The sequence below is a fragment of the Marmota marmota genome, unplaced genomic scaffold (assembly GCF_001458135.2).
Source record: "Marmota marmota marmota unplaced genomic scaffold, marMar, whole genome shotgun sequence".
In the NCBI taxonomy this organism is placed as follows: Eukaryota; Metazoa; Chordata; class Mammalia; order Rodentia; family Sciuridae; genus Marmota; species Marmota marmota.
The window spans coordinates 41,219,189-41,237,053 of NW_026000093.1; the positions used below are offsets into that span (position 1 = coordinate 41,219,189).

The window sequence follows — 17,865 nt, forward strand, 5'->3', positions numbered from 1 at the left end:
TTTTTTTTTTTTTTTTTTTTTTTTTTTTTTTTTTTTTTTTTTTGGTCCTGGGAATTAAACTGAGGGGCACTCAAACAGTGAGCCACATCCCCAGCCCTATTTTGTATTTTATTTACAGGGTCTCACTGAGTTGCTTAGTACCTCGCTAAATTGCTGAGGCTGGTTTTGAACTTGGGATCCTCCTGTCTCAGCCTCCAGAGCCTCTGGGATTATAGGCTATGCCACCATGCCTTACTGGGAGTCTGCTTTCTTATCAGCCAACCACTGTTGAGTTTACCTCATAAGTTTTTCAGATTTATAGAATTATAGAAAAAAAAAAAAGGAAATCCAAGCTGATGATATGACATTGCACCAAGTTATTCCAGAGGTGCCCTTGTATGAGACAGTCTGGGATTCTAAGTGACTCCCAACTACTTTAGCCTTCCCAAGGGGGCAACTCACTTTTCTTTCTTTCTCTTTATATTTTTTTAGTTGTTGATAGACCTTTTTCATTTTTTAAATATTTACATGCGGTGCTGAGAATCAGACCCAGTGCCTCACTTGTGCCAGGCAAGTGTGCTACCGCTGAGCCTCAGTCTTAGCCCCAGCCCCAGCCCCTCTTTCTTTCTTTTAATGTTTACCATGGGTTTTAGAAATTAAGAGGTTTTATTTCTATTATTTGTAAGTAAAATTGCAGATAATGTTCCAAATCATCATCAAAAATTCAGAGCACCTGATTTTCACATGTCAGTACCAGCATCAGAATCCTCTGATAAAAAATTTGGTTTACATAGATTCTCAAGAGTTCACATCATTAAGTACAAATTTTTGGTTCATTTTAGCACTGGCAGCAGCGTTCAGAACAATTCAAACCCAATGCTGAAGGAAGCATTTCTGAATGTATATGATGATATGAAGGGCGCTTAATCACTGAGCCACATCCCCAGCTCTTTTTATATTTTCTTTAGAAACAGGGTTTCGCTGAGTTGCTGGAGGCCTTGCTAAATTGCTGAGGCTGGCTTTGAACTCAAGATCTTCTTGCCTCAGCCTCCCAGCTACTGGGATTACAGGTATATGCCACCACCTGGCTGGCAGACATAATTTAATGGAAGCAATTCAGTCTTCTGAGTAGCTGGGTTATAGGTGCATCAGTTTCAAGTACTTTTAAATTAATGTCTCTACATTGGACTTTTTAAAAAAGATAGCATATCATATCAAACTTATATGCACTGGGGAACCAAAAAAGTGTGTAACCCATTCTATTGAGATATTTGCTTTATTGCAGTAATCTGGAGTTGAACCCCCAGTATATCTGCAGGATGCTTTTTGTAGGAGCACTGAGCGCAGAACTAGAGCTTGTAAGTTACAATTTCCTCTGCATAGTGACTATTTAGTATTTATTTCATCATTTCAGATTTCTTCATTTGAAAATCTACCAGTAGAAAGATATTCTTGGATGTTTTGTGGAAACTGAGCTTTCCCTTCCACTTTTCAACAGATGTCTTTGCTTTTCTACTGAGATTAAAAATATATATATATTTATTTTTTAGTTATAGGTGGACCCAGTGTCTTTATTTTATATTTATGTGGTGCTGAGGATCGAACCCAGTGCCTCACACATGCTAGGCAAGCACTCTACCTCTGAGCCACAACCCAGCTCTCCACTGCAATTTTTAGATGAACTTCCAGAATTACACAAAACAAACAAAAACCACCTTGGTACCACTTTATTTACCTCCAGCAAGTTTTTGTTCCAGGATCCAGTCTAGAACCCTACAATGCATTTAGCTGTGCTACTTCTTTAATTGCTTCCAATCTGTAATAATTCCTTAGAATTCCTTTTTCTTTCATGAGCTTGACACTTTTTTTCCTGATAGGAGGGGGTACTGGGAATTGAATGTTGAAGCGCTTACCACTGAGCTACATCCTCAGTCCCTTTTTTTTTTTTTTTTAATAACCCCAATTGTACCTAGGATTTATTTGTTTCAAATATAGAGGTAAGGTAGGTATGAGGATATCTTCAGCAACAGAAGCCTCCTGTCTGGATTAGAAGGATGCCAATGGGAGAGTCCTCACTTGGACCAGCTGAGCTGGTCACAGGTGGCACTCCTCCACAGGCATGGGTTTCCTTATAGGCCATCCAGATGTCTTTCCACCCTACAGGAGGAAAGCTGAATGCTCCCATATAGTATAGAAAACAAAGATGCAGTCCAGGAGGAAACAGGCTGAAACATACATTGCAGCTGAACCAAGCTGAGGAGAAGCAGGTCCTCTAGGTAGTAATGCCACAAGTAGAGATTATTACAGTTTAAGACTTGGGAGGTTCAGGGGAGCAAATCTAACATCCTAAGCAGCAAGTCTCCATTACAATTATTTGTAACTGATAAATACCTAGGAGAACATGTTCTGAGATAATGTTAATATCCTCTTTCTACTCAGTTTTACCCACTGGTTTTAGCATCTATTTTGCTGATCATAATTTTCAGTATGATATTTACCCAATGGGATTATGTATTTCCCTCATTCCTTATACATTTATTAGAATTCTTCTATTAGGAAGAGTTCTGCTCCTCTCCTCCACTTATTTACCTATTTGATCGTTTATTTTTTTCAGTATAGAATCAAAGATATTTATTTTATTCTGTGAAATAATCGAGTTTATCAATATTTTGTAAAATTATTCAAAGTTTGGTCATTAGAGGTTCTACCTTAGCTCATCTGGTCTACTATAATGAAATACCACAAACTGGGTAGCTTATACACAACAGAAATTTAATTCTCACATTTCTGGAAGATGGCAAGTCCATGGCACCAGCAGATTCAGTGTCTGATGAGGGCCCACACTCTGGTTCATGGATGCTGCCTTCTTGCTGTGTCTCTTGAGTGCAGTGAGGACTGCACTCTCATAACCTAACCACTTCCCATAGACACCTACATGCTAATCTCATCACATTGGGGGCTTTTTAATTATATGAATTCTAGGTAGTCTTAGAATGAAAAAAAGAAAACTCTTTTTTCCTACACTCCAGTTGACTCAACACTTCTGAAACTGGATGTGTGACTTCTGTGGAGAGGGCAACAGTTGAATTCTGGATATGTTTTGAAGACAGAAGCCAGCTATCTCAGAAGTAAAGTGTGAAACTGAGGAGGTAAGGACAACTCTAGGTTTTTAGCCTGAGAAAGCTTGGAGTTGCCACTTAGAAAAAGAAGATGGCCAAAGTTCAGTTTGTTTATGTCAAACTGAGGTGCTTACCAGATATGTAGTGGAAATGTTGAGATGCAAATCTAGGAGTTACTGACATAGGTTGGAATTTTAAAGTATGTAGACCTGCTATTTAAAGTCATGAGACTAAAAGAAATCAAAAAACAAATGTAGTTTAAAAAATTAAAATTTGATCCTAGTAGCTCAGGAGGCTAAGGTAGGAGGATCTAGAGTTCAAAGCCAGACTCAGCAAAAGCAAGACACTAAGCAACTCAGTGAGATCCTGCCTCTAAATGAAATACAAACTAGGGCTGGGGATGTGGCTTAGTGGTTGAGTGCCCCAGAGTTCAATCTCCGGTACTCACCCCACAAAAAATTAAAAGTTGGGACTAAGGATGTAACTCAAAGGTAGAATCCTTGCCTAGCATGCACTGCACAAGGCCCTGGGTTCAATCCCAGAAACCACCAAAAAAAATAAATAAAAGTTTTATTCAATTATGTGAACTGAACACAGTAGCACACACCTGTAATACCAGCCACTTGGAAGTCCAAGACAGGAGGATCATAAATTCAAGGTCAACCTTAGCAACTTAGTAAGACCCTGTCACAAAAATAAAAGGACTGGGACTGGTGAGCAGGGTGCGGTTGTACACACCTGCAATCCCAGCAACTCTGGAGGGTAAGGAAGAAGGATTGCAATTTCAGCAATTTAGTGAGGCTCCAAGCTATTTAGAGAGCCCTGTCTGAAAATAAAACATAAAAAGGCTTGGTGAGTAAGCACTCCTGGGTTCAATCCCTGGTATCAAAAACAAAACCAATGGCTGTGATTGTGGCTCAGAGGTAGAGCACTCACCTAGCACATGAGGCACTGGGTTCAATCCTCAGCACCATATAAAGTAAAATAAAGACATTGTGTTCACCTATAACTAAAACATTAAAAAAATTTAAAAATGGTGATGTGGTAAACCAAAATTGGTGTAGCTTAGTGGTAAAGTGCCACTGGGTTCAATCCCCCATCCAAAACAAACAAACAAACAAATAATTAAGAGGACTCAGACATCTTTAGAAAAAAACATATTGGTGGGCTGGGGATGTGGCTCAAGCGGTAGCGTGCTTGCCTGGCATGTGTGCGGCCCAGGTTTGATCCTCAGCACCACATACAAAGATGTTGTGTCTGCCAAAAACTAAAAAATAAATAAATAAATATTAAAATTCTCTCTCTCTAAAAAAAAATGCTTCTTAAAGAAACATATTGGTAAACTTCAGTTCATTTCCATCTTTTTGTTTGGGGGCAGGGTACTGGGGATTGAACTCAACCACTGAGCCACATCTCCAGCCCTATTTTGTATTTTATTTAGAGACAGGGTCTCACTGAGTTGCTTAGTACCTTGCTTTTGATGAGATTGGCTTTGAACTCACAATCCTCCTGTTTCAGCCTCCTGGGCTCATTGTGTGCCAATGCGCCTGGCTCATTTCCATCTTTAATCATTAAATACCAAAGTATATCACCACTAAATATTTTTTGTAAGGATATTATGTTATCTTCAGTTTCAGGTGATGTTACAAGTATTGGAGGTATTTATAGGACAAATAATAGTAAATCAATACATATATATATGTATAATCAAATCATGATTACCATCTCTTTAAACATTAATAATTTTTATATTGGGAATTTCATGCTCTTCTTGTCATCTTGAAATATATCATTGATAGTAGTAACCACGTTATGATACTGTTCTATAGAAAACAAGACCTAATTTGTCCTCTCCCTGTAAATCTTAATTTTGAGTTAAAAAGCATTATTTATTAGTCATGGTAATGACAGCTAACTGGTTAGCAAACAACCAACATCCTGGGAGGTAGAAAGAAGAAAAAGAATTTGGAGACCTCCTTTTAAACTGGTTCCTCTTTTTTTTCTTTTGAAATAGTACCAGAATTGGACTCAGGGCCTCACTACTACTAAGCTACACCTGCAGCCCCTTTTTAACTTTTGTTTCAGACAGGGACTTGCTAAGTTGCTGAGGCTGGCCTTGCCATCATCCTGCCTCAGTTTCCTAAGTTGCTGGGTTACAGATGGGCCCTGTGCCCAGCAACCCTTCTTTTTTCAGTTGTTATCTCATTTGTCTTTTAGTAACACTGTATCAATTCTAAATTGCTTTTTACTTAATTGCTTTATATGTCAGAATACAGTTTTTAATTTATTTTTTTATGGTGCCGAGGATTGAACCCAGTGCCTCACAGGTGCTAGGTGAGCACTCTACCACTGAGCCACAACCCCAGCCCTAAAATTCATGTGTTTAAAAGATCCCTGATGATTTGTTCATAACACATAGCAAATTAATGATTCATTAACCAAGCCAGGATTAATACCTAGCTCTTTTCATTACTAATTTTCCTACTTTTTCATCAGAATAAGCTTCAGAGATAAAATTTTGTTTTATATAATTCTTTCAGATGAATTATTTTCAATTTTTTATTTAACTTAGAGAATAATAAATTTCAGAGAACCCTAAGTTGTTCAAGAAGGGACAGGTGAAATGCTTAAACAGCAAGTGTCCCATTCCGGGGTTACCAAAATGTCTAAAGAGACATTGCTCCACCCCAGGATAAATACTTAAAGCAGCTGCAGACTTGGGAGAGGAGTAGGAGAGCCATTAAGCCTACTTCAGTTCAGATCTTTACAAAAATACTCCCAAAGTCTCTCCAGCAAACCAAGAGACCTTCATTGGAGAATAATATAGTTTGCCAACTCAAATAATTGTCAAGATTTATTAACTTGAAAACATTTTAAGAATTTTCATTTGGTTATTTTACGGTTGTCTTTTGCTTTAACATGAAAGCCACGGAAAAGTGGGGTGTTGAACACCTGTAATTCTAGCCACACAGGAAAGCTGAGGCAGGAGGATCACAAGTTCAAGGCCAGTTTTGGCAACTTAAGCAAGACCTTGTCTCAAAACTAAAAATAAATAATTCTTTGAAACTCCACTTCCATTTGATTAATTCTGTTAATACTTAACCTAAAAAGTAGCTTCTTACTTTTCCAAAATGGTCCAGAGGTAAGGAATTTGGGAACTAGCCAAGCTGGTTTAAATACTATTTCTACCACTTTTTTTTTTTTTGGTGGGGGGCAGGGGGATTACTGGGGGCTGCACCTAGGGGGGCCTAACTATTGAGCCACATCCCTAGCCCCCTTTTTTTTAATATACATTATTAGAAACGGGGTCTTCTGAGTTGCTAAGTTGCTGAGACTGGTTTTGAACTCACGATCCTCCAGCCTCAGCCTCCCCGGCCTCTCGGATTATAGACGTATAATCTGCACCTGGTTTATCTGAGTCAAGCTCCTTAGCTTTCTCCATCTGAAAATAAGGATTAAACCTCCTTTGCTGAATTGTTATAAAGACTGAGTGATATATGCAAATAAGGTGATCAACATGTTGGATTCCTTCCCTTCTCATTTATCTAGAAACTTTCAGTTACTCAGGACATTTTCAAATTTTCCTGACATTGCTTCTATACTAATAATTTATTATCTTTGCTGACCGGCATTACTGGGTAATAACCTAAAAGACTTATAAGGCAAAAACAGTTCTCTGATATTTCTTTTGAGATTATATTCAACTTTATGGAAAAAATATCATAAAATATGTATCTATATATAGTCAGATCTTCTCATTCAAGAAACAAAGTTACCTAGGAAACATTAACATGTATTTGTGTCAGGCATTATAGACAAATTTCTAATTCATCTAATATGTTAAAAATATCTTTAGAGAAGATGAACCTATTAGGTTTCAGGATTGAAGGAGGTTTAGATTAATTTATGTGCTAAATTTCTATATTGAAACTAACCCCTGTATGTGAGCATATTAGGAGATGAGGCCTTGGGGAAGTTTGGTTTAGACTGAGGGTAGGATCATCATGATAGGATTAGTACACTTATTAAAAAGAAGAAGAGACATGAGAACTTATTCCTCAAGGAAATCATTGAGGAAAGACTGTGTGAGAAAAAGCAAGAAGGCCCTCATGAAAACCTAATCAGGCCAGAACCCTGATCTTAAGACTTCTAAGTCTCCAGAAATGAGAAAATTTTGTTGCTTAAGCCTGTGGTGTTTTGTTATAGCAGTGAGAGCAGGCTAAGACACTTTGGTTTTTGGACACCATTAGTTATGAAGATTTCCACTACCTTTCACTTAAACATCAGAATCTTTAGAGCTGAACTTTTCTTTAAGGCATTTTCTTAAAAGAACTGAGACTTTCTATTTACTCACAAATAATTTCCCAAAACAAAGAGTGATAAAAGAATGGAATAAGACTCATACACGTATTTTTTGTTTGAGAACTCTATATTTTATGCCATTTATATAGGCTCAGTGTGTTAAGACATACCTTGGGGATATGGCTACTTTCTCAAAATTATAAGCTCCACTTCTGAATATAAAGTCCAGCATTTATTAGGTTTCTGATTCCCAAAATAACAGTATCAGGATATGCCTCATTTCAGGCTTTAATTAACTATATAATAAAACAACATCAGAAGGTCCAAAGCTGAAACACAAAGTAAGTTTGTCTTTCTATGTAACATGGGAGAGAGAAGTGTTTTGTTTCTTTTGGTACCGGTATGGTTCCCAAACCTTACCAGGGCACCTTAGAAAATTAACATGAAGGCCAGAGAATATTTTAAAATTGTGAGGAAACATAGCAACACCATTTGGACACCACATACACTACTAATTTGAGGTAGTTTACATTTTCAACATTAGATAACATTATATTCCTTTCTATGACAGCATATCTTTGTAAAACTTTCAGCAGTTGGATAAAAAGTACTATGAAATAAGCATAGTAGAGAAGGAAATGCTGCTGATTCCAAATTTTGAGATGGTGTGCAATGTCCGCAGTTACTAATGATGTTAACATAAACTGCCTGGACCTAACTAAATATTTAATAAACAGAAGTATCAGATATTTCTTTTGGCCTAGGTATGCTGTAAAAAAATTACTGTGACATTAAAGGGTGCCATGGGCTGAGAAAGACTGGGAACATCTGTGGCATAGGCAAGAAAAATACAAAACAAGTCATTTAGTCTTTCTACCTAGAAATTTTCTAAATAAATAGTCATATAAAAAAGGGGAAAAATATATACAAACATACATACAAAGTTTGGCTTTTTATTGAAATCTTAGGTTAGGTATCAAACAAAATCTGCTTTCTTCAGATAAAAATATTCTCTCAGATGTCTCCAGATAACTGCTAAGTCTAAATTGGTCCTTAAATGTCTTTTTATTGTCCTCATGAAATGTCCATATACACTTAGGATGTTCCCCAAAGCATTTTTATCGTGTAAAAGACCGTACATGACGACCTCTACCACTGCCTCCACTCACAAACTTTCCTCTGGAACCTCCACTGCCACTATTAGCACTAGCCCAGGAAGGTCCAAGTCCCCCACGACCTCTAGAAGCACGGTCTCGAGGACTTGGGCGGTAACCTATAAAAGAAAGAATATTTTTAGTTCCATCATCCTTTTCTTTCATAATAATTAAAAACAAATTTATGACACTGTTCAAACCAAGAATTCCTCTTCTACTTTTTTTTTTTTTTAACCCTCCTGCCAGTGATTGACCCAAGGGTACTTAACCAATGATCCACATCCCCCCCAACCCTTTTTAATTTTTACTTTGAGACAAGTTCTCACCAAGTTGCTTAGGGTCTTGCTAAGTTGCTGAGGCTGGTCTCAAACTTGTAACTCTCCTGCCTCAGCTTTCCAAATCCCTGGGATTACAGGAAAGTGCCACCACACACAGATTCTTTTTGTTATTTAAAAACTCTTCTAAAATCTCTGGGAATGTGGTAAAGACCACTGAATTGTATACTTTAAGTAGGTAAAGTACATTATATACAAGAATTATATCCCAAATAAAACTGTTGTTTAATAAATGTGCATTTAAAACCAAAGCTACTTCTGGCAAAAATTCTGAATGTGATATAGTAATGTTTAAGAAAAAAGTAAGATTACAAATCAGGCACAGTGGCACACACCTGTAATCCTAGCTACTTGGAAGGCTAAGGCAGGAGGACTGCAAATTCTAGGCCAGCCTCAGCAAATTAGCAAGATCCTATTTCAAAATAAAAAATTCAAAGGGCTAGATGTAACTCAGTTGTAAAGCACCCTGGGTTAAATCCTCAGTGCTGAAAAAACCCAATACGTTCTTATATACACAATAAAAGTAAATGAAAACAGAATAAATCATATAGACATTTCTATTACCAAAATTCTTTACAGTTAACCAGAAGAATGGGATCCTAATTAGAATAATTTATATTCCATGTATGTATAATATGTCAAAATATACTCAACTGTCATGTATATCTAAAAAGAACAAATTTTTAAAATACTTTATGGTTAAATAGGTATAATACGTTAAATGAGTATAAGGATTGACTTTCATTATTAAAATGGAGCACATCACCATGAAATGGTAGTTCCAAATATAAAAATATGATTACCTTGACAGAAGATGTGTATTGGGCATTATTTCACAGATATAAACTTGACTCTAGAATTTATGTCAACATTCTAAATTATTCTGTCTCAAATAAGAGTCATTCAACAAATAGAAAAGAAGGAATTCACTTCCCTTCTATCAGTAGTATCAAGTAGGGAAGACACATACCTGTAGAACTAAGTGGTCTTAATGGTGGAAGAGGGCCCCTGTTAAAATTGCTCTGGCCACCACGACTTTCATTGTAATTTCCTCGAGGAGTATTCTGAGCACTCCAACTGGAGCCTCTAGTTCCCTCCCGACGACTGTAGTTTCCTAAACACAAATAATGCAACCAGAATCTACATTTTCACAACCTCAGTTGGATTAAGGCAGATGTGACAAGTTTTTCTTAACCATCAAAAGTAATGGAAGAGAAACTGAAATTCTATGAACTGAATATACTATAAAGTGGAAGCATCACCCAGTGGTTTATAAGCAGAGGCTACCAGCATTCAAACACTAGTCACCTGAAGGATAATTTTATTTTCTGTAAAGTGGGGTATTAACAGAACCTACATCATGGGATTGATACAAGAATACTATAAATAGTGTTTATAACAACAGTTCCTGAAACTGCATTTAAGTGTTTGCTGTTAAATTCCTATCCTGTTCCCCCTATCCTCCTAAATCAGCAGTTATAAAAAAACAATTCGACAAGTCACCAGTAAAGAGTAATTCATTTAAATAGAGTCAGTTTCTAAAATATTCAAACAACTGAAAATACATGAAGCTGTAGCTCAGTGGCAGAGCCCTTGCCTAGGATGCATGAAGCACTGGGTTTGATCCTCAGCACCACATAAAAAAATAAACAAATAAAATAAAGGCATTCTGTCCATATACAAGTACCAAAAAAAAAAAAAAAAAAAATTAAAACGCATTAAATACAACACTTGGAAGCAGAGATAAGACGCAATAGTGAACTACACAGAACAATTTCAAGGAAATTGCTAAGTTCAATTGTGAAAATAATGTATGAATATTACATAGGACAAATAAAATTGTCAGGGTAAAAAGGAAAATAATTAGCCAAGATTTATTTTACATTCCTCACTAAAACTACACTGTATCAAAGGTCAACTTAAAAAGCAGAGTATTCTACTTAATAGAGTACTCTGCCAATAGTACAACTGACCTACAAGCAGTTTAACTGAAGTAAAAGAAAAACACTTTATCTGAATCTGCCATTTGAATCAGATACTTTAATAGTCCAATATTCTAACCCATTAGAAAATACACCTAGGGGCTGGGATGTGGCTCAAGCGGTAGCGCGCTCGCCTGGCATGCGTGCGGCCCGGGTTCGATCCTCAGCACCACATACAAACAAAGATGTTGTGTCCGCCAAATACTAAAAAGAAAAATAAATATTAAAAAATTCTCTCTCTCTCTACCTCTATCTCTCTCACTCTCTCTTTAAAAAAAAAAAAAAGAAAAGAAAATACACCTAAGTTCTTACCTTTTGAAGCAGGTGGTGTAAAAAACCTATTTTGACTATGAAAAGCACCGCGTCCTCCTCGATTGCCTGAAAACCCACCACGAGAAGAAATCTTCTGTGATACTTTGAGAGGTCGTTTTGGTGGGGGTATTCCATCTTGAGGGACCACTTCTTTACTTTCAGCTGCAACAAAGTCATCCACATGCATAGATGGTGGCCTACTTGTGTTCTGTTTTCTCTGACGAAAAATATCATGGGGTCGTATTCCCTGTCCAAATCCTCCCCTGCCCCTTCCTCGTGGTGGTGGCACAACATGAGCTCGTTTGGCAGGTTCAATGTATTCAGATTTTCCACTATTAAAACAAAAATACTTCATGAAACAATTTTTCTTCATATTTCTCATGAAAATAGTCAATTTTGCAATACTGAAAATTCAATTTCATTTCTTTCTTACTCCAATTCTGTTAACTTTGCAGGTATCTATATTACTTTCTGCAATAATACAACAAACTAGCTAAGAATAGTACTCACATTTTATATAATCAATAATTTTTTAAAACAATTCAGTTCACTTCTTATTCAACACTTCCAAACTTTCATAAAGAATAGCATAATAGGGGCTGGAGCTAGCACAGTGGTAGAATGCATGCTTAGCAAATATGAGGGCCTGGGTTCAAGCCCTAGCGTTAAAAAGAGAGAGAGACATAACAAAAATACTGAATGTGTACTAGCCAAATTTTCTTTTTAAAAAAAAATCCAAATAAGGGGCTGGGGTTGTGGCTCAGTAGTAGAACCCTCACCTAGCATGCTGGGTTCAATCCTCAGCACCAAATAAATAAATAAATATCCAAATAATATTCACAATTCAAGTGCTATGTTTAATAGTCATGCATTTATCTTAAAATAAGATCTTTAGCAGAAAAAGTTTTACCTTGAAGTTATAAAAGTCTCATGTTTGTGCTTCCCAAGTTTGAATCCTTTTGTAGTCTTGGTTCTCCCTGGAGATGACGGTTCTGACAAAAATGAACGCTCTAATTCTGAGTGCAAATCAAAGTCACTACAACATTTTTCAGACAACTCAATTAAGTCAACCTTTACCTGTGTCATAAAAATGAAACAAATACATCTTAAATGTAGTTATCAATGTAACATTTGACTACAGAAATTATAAATTATATTTAACTCTCACAGTTAATAAATTATAGATCTACCTCTCCTCATCTTTTCAGAAAGCAACATCATTGATAGTTAACAATAATTTTAAAAAACCTTAGGAATTCAGTAACTTACTTTAGTGGAACTCTTCTCAAAGCAGGACTATAAATCTAGAGAACTTCTGCTGCCTAAGAGGGAACTCAGGATTTCTCCATATAAATTAACACTGCAATACCTCCAGATCATTTCCAAAAGAATCTGAAAATTATGTACCCTGCCAGCCTTGTATAACGACCATTTCTACTATAAAACAAATCTTCACCACAGATTCCCAAAGCTCTGTGTATTTAATGAAGTTCCAATGTAAGTAATTTCAGAGAAACAAAATATAGTTTACATTTCAAACTTATCATGCTTAAGAGACCTAAAATTTCTCTAAACCATGGTCACAATGATCACTGCAAGACAGTTATGGTTCAAATTTATGGTTTAAAGTTACAAAAAGAACAACTTTTGGGGGGGAAGGATTGAACCCAAGGGCACTCAACCACTGAGCCACATCTCCAGCCCTATTTTGAATTTTATTTAGAGACAGGGTCTTACTGCTTTGCTTAGCACCTCACCAAGTTGCTGAGGCTGGCTTTGAACTCACAATCCTCCTGCCTCAGCCTCTAGAGCTACTGGAATTACAGGCATGTGTCACCGTACCCGGCCAAAAATTACACCTTTTAACACAAATATTTTACCTCTCTACTGCCCATATGTAGACACTAATTGCAAGTACTTTTAAAATCTAAATTAACTAAAATTAAATCAGAATAAGATTCAGTTCCTTAATCATACTAGCTACATTTCAATCCCACAAAAGTTACATGAGGCTACTACTGGCTACTGTATTGAACAGGGCAGACAGATTATAAAACAGTTCCATCACTGAATAGGTCTTACTGGAAAACAGTTCTAATGGTTCACTGATGAATTTATACTAAAAAGATATTAATACTTTAATGAAATTTTAATTGAATTATATGTGATTTTTAAACAACCTTATTCATTTATTTATTATGGTACTGGGAAATGAACCCAGGGTGCTTAACCACTAAGTCACATTCCCAGCCTTTTCATTTTTTATTTTAAGACAGTGGTGCATGCCTATAATCCCAGTGGCTTGGGAGGCTGAAACAGGAAGATTCCAAATTCAAGACAATCTCAGAAACTTAACATGGCCTTAAGCAACTTATTAGCGAGACACTGTCTCAAAAAAAAAAAAAAATCCCCGCTGGGGATGCGGCTCAGTGGTTGAGCACCCCTGGGTTCAATCCTTGGCACCAAAAAAAAAAAAAAAAAAAACTAAATGCAAGAATGAACAGTTGAGACTGTGGATGTAGCTATGAGGCAGAACAAGAACATGCGCCTAACATGCATGATACCCTGGTTTGAGCCTCCCCAAGAAGAATGAACTGTTATTTTGTGGGATAATTTTCTCTATTCTATACCTTAAAGACATAAGAAAAAAAAGTACTTTGAAGCAGTTACATAAAAATGTGATTCTGGGGCTGGGATTGTGGGCTCAGTGGTAGAGTGCTCGGCTTAGCACAGGCGGAACCCGGGTTCGATCTTTAGCACCACATAAAAATAATGGCATTGTGTTGTGTCCATCTACACCTAAAAAAAAAATAAATATTAAAAAAAGAAAAAGAATATTCTTAAAAAATAAAAATAAAAATGTGATTTTTTTCCTCCTTAAAAGCAACATTCCCAAAATATAAATCACTAACTAAAAAGAAGCAAAACAATTAGCATAAAAAACAGAGAGTTCTACATACCAGGTAAGTAGGCAACTGGCATAATAATATTTAATACTCATCATCAAGTAGACCTGACCAGCTATACAATATGTAAACTGTTATAATGCTAACAACACAGAGAAACAAAAAAATCAGTAACTTTTTTCTAAATATTTGGTAATAAAATCTTTATACCAAATCCAGATCTGTATCAATCTCTTCAGCTTGAAATGGAGTAAACCACATAGATTTCAACTGATCATCCATGACATCAGCTAACACATATGCAGTCCTAGGAAATGAAAAGTATTTGGTAAAAAGCAGAATTTCAAAATCATATATTTTAGCTTATCTTCTAAGTATAAGCTACAGAAAGGTACAATTAAAAATATTACCCTCTGAAGTACTACTAAAATTAGCACAGACAATTTCAAAAAGCTATTCAATAATTAAGAATTCTTTAAAATTAGTAACTTCAGAAATAATCCTGTTGTAACAACTTTTGACCTTTGGTAAAATAAAATGGACCCCTGGCCTTACTTCCAAAATGGCAAGTTCATTACACTGTACCAATCTGTACAGAAACTGCCTATATTTAATTTTTCTAAATACATAGTTTAATTCTATCACATTAAATGGCTATTAGAAGCCAGGCATGGTAGCAGATATCTATAACACTAATGGACCAGGAAGGCTGAGGCTAGAGAATCCCAGGTTCTGAGGCAAGCATCCCTGGGTTCATTCCCCATTACCACAAAAAAAAAAAAAAAAAAAAAAGGTCATTAAAGCTATAATGCACCAAAGATTAAAAGGTATATATCCTCTACATTGGTTTGGATTTTTTTTTTTTCTTGAAGCATATGGTGATTTGGTTTATTTATAATGAATTTTCCCAGACACACATTTCTGTAGTCTACAAATCTAACATAATCAATTTATTTATTACACTAGAAATCATAGGTTACGATAATTGTTATAATCTTAATTTTTAACACGGAAATTTTCATATGCAAACAAGAGCACATGGAATGAGAAATGCTTTTAAAACCTTTATAAACTTCAGTAAATGTTGATTTCCTCTTGTTTGGGTTGGATTATTCCTGAACACATCCTCCCCTTACCTTAAACAAATTCGAAATATCACATCATTTTATCAGCATCATTTATGTTATTATTACAATTGCATATTTTTTTAAGTTTTTCTTAAAAAAGCAAAATAAGCTGAGCACAGTGACGCACACCTGTAATCCCAGTGGCTCAGGAGGCTGAGGCAGGAGGATCACAAGTTCAAAGCCAACCTCAGCAAAAATAAGGCACTAAGCAACACAGTAAGACCGTCTCTAAATAAAATACAAAATAGGGCTGGAGATATGTTCCTGAGTTCAATCACCAGTATCCCACCCCACTCCCCAAAAAAGCAAACATGCAACAGAGAGGGTATATGTGACCTGCAAAGCTAGAATTTTTACTGACTTACCCTTTACCAAAAAAAAAAAAAGTTTGTTCACCCTCTCTAGCCTCCAACCATTGTATAGGTAATATGTACTCAAATACAAAACATTACTTGATTTACCTATTGTTAAACAGATTCTGGAGAGATTCTGGAGCTGAAAGTACTGGTTCTACATCCTGGTCACTGAGAGGTAAAGGATCACCTGATGACTCCAGCATCTGCTTAAGTCCAACTACATTGTCCAACAAAGAATCCAGATTGTCGTCATCTTTTGAATGTTCCTATACATAAACAAATGCAGAATAAGAAAGTGCAGAAAGACCTTGAATAATTATAAATATAATCTACTGACTCTTTAGGAGAAAAGGCTAAATTATTGTATTGCTAAACAATGTGGAACACCATCAAGAAATCATCAACTTAACATTAAACATATTAAAATAAAACAAATACCAAAATCATACATCTTTTTTTTTTTTCCTTTGTTTTCTTTTTTCAGTGTTTGTGATTGAACCCAGGGCCTTGTGCATGCTAGGCAGGAGCCCTACTACTAAGTTATATCACCAGCACCCCCCATTTTATTTTATTTCTAAATAATGGCAGCAGGGAGTAACCTGCATACAGAAATAGACAATTCCAAAAATACTGCCTTTATTTACATTTACTCCTTTAAGATTCATTATAGTATAGAGGACTTCAAATTATTAATCCAAAGACTTATCAGAATGGTAGAAATATCCAACTAAGGATTATCTCTTAGCTTTTTGTTGTTGTTGTTTTGCACTACTGGAGGATTGAACTCATGACCACATACATTCTAGGCAAGTGTTCTTCTACTGAGCTATATCCCCAGCCCTAAGGATTAGTATTTAAAAAGGTCACTATGAAAAACTTAAACTAAGAAGAAAGTATGCCTCAGGAATATTCTGCTTTTGTTATTTTTGTTTTTCTTTTTTCTTTTTTACCAAAACAAGCTTCTCTAGCTCCAGGAACAAATTTTCTGGACTTTCTTCTTTGCTTTGTAGAAGTTGTTTTAACTCTGCTGCATTAATACTCATTGTCCGTGATGGATGAGCTCCCTCCACTTCCATGAGACCACTATCATCTCCACAACATCCCTGGAAATATCACACACAAGTTAAATTTGAGAGCAGAAAAATTTGCAAAGATGCTTCCAAACTTATTTAGATATTTAAGCTATTTGCTGCGATCTTCTCCTCAATGTTATGGTTTTACATTAAGTATGAACAGATAGTTTAAAGGATTTTAGTTGAAGCTGAAGTAAGTTTGAGACTCACAAAATAAACAGGTAAACATATATGTATATTCAATTTACTGGCACCAAGAAGTCTCAAGAAAAATATTAAATGGCAAACCCTCTGGTACTTATAGGACACACAACATACTAATTGATGTTCAAAAGTTAATAAAATATGGTCAAATTACACTGTTATGTTGTATACATGTACTAGTATATAACAACAAATCTCATCGTTATGTACAACTATAATGCACTAATTTAAAATGTGAAAAGAAAAAAGAAGCTAATAAAATACTTACTAAAACAAAGAACTGAAAGACCCTAAAATTGTATTTCTAGAGACAAGGCAAACAACTAAAGAAAACAGTAACAATCACACTTAAGACTACCTTCTGTCAAAGTGAATATTTTCTATTTTAAAATCATCCACATTGTTACATATGAAAGAAAACTTACAGTACAGCATCATGTACAAGCCTAACAGTACTTCTAAATCTTTATTAAAAAAAAAGAAAAGAAAAGAAAAGAAAGAAACACCAGATGGGTTCAGTGGTAAATTCTACAAAATATTTAAGGAAGAAATTAGACCAGAAGATAGACACAGAGGAAATACCTCTTAAGTCTTCTACGAGGCCAGCACTTCCTAATATACTCAGGCAATACAGAACAACACTTTGGGTAAACAATATAAAGCACATACTACAGTGATCCCCTAAGGTTATAATGAAGGTGAAAAGTTCCTATCACCTAGTGAAGCCACAGACATCACTACTGTGTTGAAACTGCCTACAGTATTCAATATATGTGAATACTGCCTACAGTAATGTGCTGCACAGGTTTGTAGCCTAGGAGCAAAAAGCTATAGCATATAGCATCTGGGTATTAGTATGCTATACCATATAAGTACACTCTATGATGCTTGCATAACAATGAAATCCCTTAACACATTTTTCACAATGTATCCCTGTTGTTAGGAGACACATAAGAAAACCAGATAGATGTTACAAGGCCAATATATCTACAACTACAGGCCAATACATCTCATGA

The 17,865-nt window shown here is 35.8% G+C and overlaps 2 protein-coding genes across 8 annotated transcripts in view; both read right to left on the reverse strand.

The window, feature by feature from the left end:
- The window catches only part of Rad54b (RAD54 homolog B), a 108,165-nt gene extending 104,763 nt beyond the window's left edge, over positions 1-3,402 (reverse strand). The window contains exon 1 of one of the 2 annotated variants that reach the window (XM_048782805.1): positions 2,763-3,402. In XM_048782805.1, coding sequence (XP_048638762.1) covers positions 2,763-2,833 — 71 coding nt within the window. In that variant the 5' untranslated portion in view covers positions 2,834-3,402. The remainder of the gene's footprint in view (positions 1-2,762) is intronic. The other variant, XM_048782803.1, reaches the window with a different exon arrangement.
- Positions 3,403-7,619: 4,217 nt separating this feature from the next.
- The window catches only part of Virma (vir like m6A methyltransferase associated), a 64,963-nt gene continuing 54,717 nt past the window's right edge, over positions 7,620-17,865 (reverse strand). For 4 of the 6 annotated variants that reach the window (XM_015485965.2, XM_015485964.2, XM_048782810.1 and 1 more), the window contains 7 exons: positions 16,523-16,675; positions 15,678-15,838; positions 14,300-14,396; positions 12,094-12,260; positions 11,184-11,515; positions 9,860-10,003; positions 7,620-8,673 (listed from right to left, as the gene is read on the reverse strand). In XM_015485965.2, the coding sequence (XP_015341451.1) occupies positions 8,519-8,673; positions 9,860-10,003; positions 11,184-11,515; positions 12,094-12,260; positions 14,300-14,396; positions 15,678-15,838; positions 16,523-16,675 (1,209 nt within the window). In that variant the 3' untranslated portion in view covers positions 7,620-8,518. Of the gene's footprint in view, positions 8,674-9,859; positions 10,004-10,543; positions 10,967-11,171; positions 11,516-12,093; positions 12,261-14,299; positions 14,397-15,677; positions 15,839-16,522; positions 16,676-17,865 lie in introns of those variants that run through there. The other 2 variants (XM_015485966.2, XM_048782811.1) reach the window with 2 other exon arrangements.